At 47.7% G+C, this 6,176-nt stretch overlaps 1 protein-coding gene across 1 annotated transcript in view; it reads right to left on the bottom strand.

Annotated features, from left to right (window-relative positions):
- Positions 1-5,643, bottom strand: part of MRPL48 (mitochondrial ribosomal protein L48) — a gene marked incomplete at its 5' end in the record, with an annotated part of 7,598 nt that extends 1,955 nt beyond the window's left edge. The window contains 6 exons of the mRNA XM_010019681.1: positions 221-310; positions 1,423-1,525; positions 3,350-3,522; positions 4,238-4,323; positions 5,220-5,257; positions 5,591-5,643. Coding sequence (XP_010017983.1) covers positions 221-310; positions 1,423-1,525; positions 3,350-3,522; positions 4,238-4,323; positions 5,220-5,257; positions 5,591-5,643 — 543 coding nt within the window. The remainder of the gene's footprint in view (positions 1-220; positions 311-1,422; positions 1,526-3,349; positions 3,523-4,237; positions 4,324-5,219; positions 5,258-5,590) is intronic.
- Positions 5,644-6,176: the final 533 nt, after the last annotated feature.

The raw sequence follows: 6,176 nt of genomic DNA on the forward strand, positions 1-6,176 counted from the left end.
GATACATCCTGAGGATGCTAAATGGAGCATGAAACACTCATGATGAGTTAGAGGTAATGGTTTTCCATAGACCAAGAGAGGGGCTGGTTCTGGGAGATCCTGGACATCCGTAAGTCTAGAGCAGACAGCAGCCTCAGGACCAGGCCTGTCTTTTCAAAGCAAATTCATGTCACATCACATCTGCTTCCTGAGAGCCCATCATTGCTAAAATCAGACATACCTCTTTCACTAACAGATGGACCCCTTCAGGCTGGTTGCTCTGAATGATTTCCAAGAGGATTGGAGCAAACGTTGAACTCAAATGGCTGATCTGAAAGAAGAAATGAAAGTGCTGCAGGAGCAGAACCCCACATCCCAAATGGACTCATTATATTAATGGCATGGAACCCTTTCAGTACGAGCCTGTGGCAGTGAAGCACTTCAGAGAAGCACTCTCTGCTTTGTGCTCACACCTTTTGCATAGAGCACAGCCCAAAGCTCTCATTTTGGCTCTTCTCTCTGAACACTGTGCTTCCTGACTGCTCTCCTGCGCTTCCTGACTGCTCTCCTGCATGGAAGGAGACTCAACCATGCATGAAGACCTTCATTTAGGTGAGAATCTAATACAAAGGCTGCCACAGCAAACCTGCAAGCCCCAGTGTTAACCACACATCAGCTCTTTCCAGGGGACAAAATATACCTCTGGGTTTAAAATGTAATTCAGCAGAGGTTTAGCAGGGAAAAATCACTGAGGAGGAAGAACTATTTACCTCAACCAGTTGTGCATGTTTGAAACTGACCTGATGCTTACGGTATTTTTAGATTTCATTGAGCTTGCCCAATCATTCATCCTTTATAGAATCCCAGAGTGGTTTGCATTGAAGAGACCTTAAAGTCATCTAGTCCCAAGCCCCTGCCCCGGGCAGGGACCCCTTCCACTAGAGCAGGTTGCTCCAAGCCCCTGTGTCCAAGCTGGCCTTGAACACTGCCAGGGATGGGGCAGCCACAGCTTCTCTGGGCACCCTGTGCCAGCGCCTCAGCACCCTCACAGGGAACAGCTTCTGCCTTAGATCCAACCTGAACTTCCCCTGTTCCAGTTTGAACCCATCACCCCTTGTCCTGTCACTCCAGACCCTGATGAGGAGCCCCTGTTCAGCATCCGTGTAGACCAAATGTGATTCTTCTACCCCTTAAGTATTCTACATAAAATAGTTAATAAATCTTCAGGCTGAAATATATAATCCAGAAACCCCTCTTTTGCTTCTGCTTTGTAAGAAACCTTTAGCAAGAAATCCTATTAGACTGCTCCATGCTTCAATTTACACACAGATTACACCTTTCATTTGTTCCAGGGACTTAACTCCAGGAGTTAAGGGGTTTTGAGAGGGAGCCTGTGATAGGAAGCACTGCACAAGAGCCACAGCACGATCAGCAAACTCCTACCTGGACAACCCTCTGATGGGTTGTGAGGACAGCATCCAGCTGCAGTTTGGAACCTCTCTCTTCCAAGAACAGCACTTCATTGGTTTTGGTGGGCATCGCGTAGCTGCAAGAACCACAGGTCAGTGCCTTGGCCAAGGAGGGAGATTCCTGCTTTACAGGAAGGAATCAACCTCCAGCAGCAGAGAATGTGGAAGGAGATTAACTTTTCATGAGGAATTAATTATGCAAACTATGTATCTTGCAACTGAAGCACTGGCAGAAGCTGGGTGCTTTACTGGAAAGAGACAGGGAGAAGCTTGCAGCATTCCTGCCAGCAGAAAGCTGTTTCAGCTACCAACAGCAGCCTGAGAACTTGCAACTTCTTTAGAGTTGAAAGCAAGCTCTAAAGCCACAGTTCTGATTTGTTCTGTAATGTGTTCCTCGGGAGCAGAGGCAGAAGCTGGCAGGCACCACTCCAAAGACCTTATTTCCACCTCTGTATTCAAGAGGAGTACGATGAAGCACTGGATCAGATCCCATTCTGCAGTTAGTGTTCCCCCGGAGACCTCAGCCTTCCCCTCTCCACTTGCACAGCACCAGTAACAACAGGCTCCATCCTACTACCCATGTTCTACCCTACAAGCTTTGCTCTCCAAGGGGAAATCGTTTCTTTCTGTACGTACTGAACTCCGCACACTAAGTCCAAGCTGATGGCACAAATATGATAAAAGGTAATAAAGCTTTAAGGTAAGTGAAAGATACACATTTCAGAGAAGCACCACTAAGTGGTTTTACTTCCTTACAGCAATGCAGTGCTTCTCCCAGTGACTACAACTCCTCGGGTGCACTGCAGGCACCAAGGACCTGTCTCATATCCCTCAGAGTCATTAAAACCAGCAAAGCTGCTATCAGGATACGTCTGCTTTGGAGACTGAGTGTGCAACTGAAGCATCCCCTGCTACTGAAGTAGTGGGTAGCTCTCCCACGGGCTTCAGGGGTTTCCTAAGTTCATTCTAGTTTGTATGATCACTTGCAGTGAGCACAATATATGCACAGAGCCTATAAAAACCAGCAGCGTAAGTCAGCAATACTTAAGCCCACATTCCCAGGCTCAGCACCCACAGGCTTAAGCCTCTTCCATAGAATCATGGAATGGTTTGGGTCGGAAAGGGCCTTAAAGCTCATCCCCCAAATTCGGACCCTCAAGCCCCTGTGTCCAACCTGGCCTTGAACACTGCCAGGGATGGGGCAGCCACAGCTTCTCTGGGCACCCTGTGCCAGCGCCTCAGCACCCTCCCAGGGAAGAGCTTCTGCCTCAGAGCTCATCTCAGTCTCCCCTCTGGCAGGTTCAAGCCATTCCCCTTGGCCTGTCAAAGACATTCCTCTTTCTCAAAGGAATGAGGAGTAACAGCTCTTTCTCCCTTGCAATCTGTTCTGACCTGGCAGGGCGGTGCCCAGCCACAGCTTCTCTGGGCACCCTGTGCCAGCGCCTCAGCACCCTCCCAGGGAAGAGCTTCTGCCTCAGAGCTCATCTCAGTCTCACCTCTGGCAGGTTCAAGCCATTCCCCTTGGCCTGTCAAAGACATTCCTCTTTCTCAAAGGAATGAGGAGTAACAGCTCTTTCTCCCTTGCAATCTGTTCTGTCAGTGCCTGAACTCCATTTCAGCCTTCCTTACACGAACAGGGCCTGGAGCAACCTGCTCTAGTGGAAGGTGTCCCTGCCAGTGGCAGGGGTTGGAGCTGGAGGAGCTTTAAGGTCCCTCCCAACACAAACCCTTCTGGGATTCTATGACTAAAGCATCCCAAACCGTACAGACACACACAGAGAGAAGATTGGGATGTGGGAATCTGTCAGAGATTGTGCCCTTATCTGCAAGGTGTCATCATGCAGGAGCCTGACGTGGCCTAACACTGAGATGGTGCGGGATGGCAGCACAGCTCCTCATACCTCTCCTTCACTCGAATGGAGAGTCTGTTGCAGAGTTTATGCACATACTGAGAAAAATTCTCCACGAGACACATATCATAGGAAGTCATCTGGATGTTGATATCTCCATACTCATGGTCTGTCCCAGTGTTTATCTCCTTCATCTGTACTCTGTCCTTTCTCTTCTTCGGAGCCTGTATTTAATAAAGAGAACACAGAAAGCAGATCTGTTTGGAACAAAGCTGGAAATAAACCCATTACCTCTTGCCCACACAGGAGACCATCTACAGCTCTCTCTTCTGACAAAGGTTTGCTGAGCTCTGTTGAGCATCTCACAGCCCATCTGTGCTCACTCTCCCTGACTATGAAACTGGGATGACATTCTGTGAACAGATGTTCTCAAGTTGAGCAGTTCAGTTCTTGGATGGCAGAGCCACACAAGCCACACAGCAAATACATACTCACCATGATTCATTTCTTCCAGAAGACGACAAAAAGAGAGGAGAAAAACTGCTTTTTATTTCAGTTCCTGCCTTCGAGGCAGCTCTTCAGAGGAGTTGTTGGTTCCTCCTTCCATAAAAACTGTCATTTTTCCAAATTTGAGGGAATGTAGAAAGTTTAAATGCAAATAAAACCTGCTGACAATGTTCTGCAATGAGCTGAAGTTGGGGGGTTAAAATTCAGCATCAGGAAGAGATTCCTCCTCCCCAAAACTACTCATTAACTGAAATAGGAATGCACTGGACAAGGTATTTATGTACCAAGGAGCAGTAAACTCCTTGATAAAGAGAATTACATCATTCCTTTTCCATATGATCCATCAGCCATGGAATTAATACTCCCAACATTTAAATCAGACTGTAACAAGATGGGTCAGCTGAAAGCACAGTAGTGGAATTTTATACCTACCTCTTTTGGGAGCAGGTATTTGAACCTCCCAATGCCATGTGTAGGACGGGACCTGTAGTGTCTGTGGCAACTCAGGAGTGCATCACCTTAAAACAAAGCAGAGCAAACATGTTTCCAGCCCTGCTTTTAACAGATACAGGTGCTTTGAGAGCCCCAAATCCACACTGGGGGCAAGAATTTGTCTTCAGTTCTTTGACAAAGCAAAGCCAAGCCAAGCTAAAGCTTCAGGTGATCTCTGCCCCACACAAGGCTGTTACAATTCACAGCTGGTTACAGTGAGAAACAAATAAGGAAGAGATTAAAAGTGATTCATTTCCCAGGTGAATTCTCAGGCAAATAAAAGACAGGCTTGTCAGCAGCAGTGGATGGGGAGGATGCTGATGAAATGTTCTATCTGTCTCCTCTTCCATGACAGCAGCGATGCCACCACGATGGATCTGAGCCCCACTTCATTTTCAATCCAGGCCTGTTCAAATATACATGTGCTAGGAAGCCAAATCAGAACAGCATCAGCTTTTATTTATCCTTCCTTCTCCAGGGTAAAATGAGACCCTCGATAACCCTCATTTTAATAAAGCAGCTCAGAACAGCAAAGAGAAGCTGAGCATCAAGGATTTAAGCCACTCGGTTACACTTTGCCTCCACGTCAAAAACAAATTCTACTTTAAATTGTGACAACAGACACGAGCAGCTCAATAAAGGTTAAAGTCACGAGGGTCTAAGTCAGTTCCTGGGCAGTGATACAGTGAATAGCATCTGCCTGGTGTCACTCCACAGTGTAACACCATGATCAGGACCCTGCTTAGCCAAGAACAGGGAAACAGAAGAAAAAGGTTAGGAAAACAGCTATGGAAGTGGAAGAGCAGCTGCTCAGTGCAAAATTAGCTAAAAAAATCAAAAGGAGACACAAACACTCTAACGTGTCATATTTATCCGGGGTAAATGAGGCTTTGCCTTGCAGTGGATTATTAAGAGGCCTTACCTGCAGCACACAGATGGCTTTCTCTGGGTGTTGCTGCTCTGTAGGAAACAAGATAATCATTAAGAGTTCTGCTTTCACCCACCAGATGTGGAAACAACAGCACATCTGGCCCATCTCCTTGAACAAAGCCTCCCACCCCAAGTCCCTCAGACACAGATAGATCCCATTAGCAACAGGACTTTCCCTTCCTCACATCCTACAGCCCTCCCAGCTCCCAGACATCAGCTCAAGGTCTTCCCTCCAGAACTAAGATGAGTTACATTGGCAATAAAGTACTTCTTTTGTCATGTATGTTTTCTGGCACTGTCAGGAGAAGTGACGAGTGTTTTAATGCCTTACACTGTGTTTTCCTTACTGGGTTTATCACTCACCTGCTGAGTGCAAACACTTGCTTTAGCAACGCTCCCTTCTTCAAGCACAGCACCTGCAACAAGCCACCATGGTTAAAATCACAGGATGGTTTGGGTTGAAAAGGACCTTAGAGCTCCTCCAGTCCCAACCCCCTCCATGGGCAGGGACACCTTCCACTAGAGCAGGTTGCTCCAAGCCCCTGTGTCCAACCTGGCCTTGAACACTGCCAGGGATGGGGCAGCCACAGCTTCTCTGGGCACCCTGTGCCAGCGCCACAGCACCCTCATTGTAAAGGTTTTTTTTCCTCACATCCAGCCTGAATCTCCCTCTTTTAGTTTAAAACCATCACCCCTCATCATACCAGAACAGGCCCTGCTAAAAAGTCTTGCCCCATCCTTCTTTAGGCCCCTTTGAAGAACTGAAAGGAGGGGAATTCTGAGCCCCATTCCCCATCTGAAGGGAATTGGGTGGTTGTGTCTCCTGGGGGGACACATGCCTGACCCTGACTTAGTGCCCTCATTGCTCGCCCTGGTGTACCTGGCCCAGGAGTAGAGATTCCCCCCCAACACCCCTCTTTTCTCCTCAGGTACCCACGGATCACTGCCC

The sequence above is a fragment of the Nestor notabilis genome, unplaced genomic scaffold (genome assembly GCF_000696875.1).
Source record: "Nestor notabilis isolate BGI_N333 unplaced genomic scaffold, ASM69687v1 scaffold17368, whole genome shotgun sequence".
Classification (NCBI taxonomy): Eukaryota; Metazoa; Chordata; class Aves; order Psittaciformes; family Psittacidae; genus Nestor; species Nestor notabilis.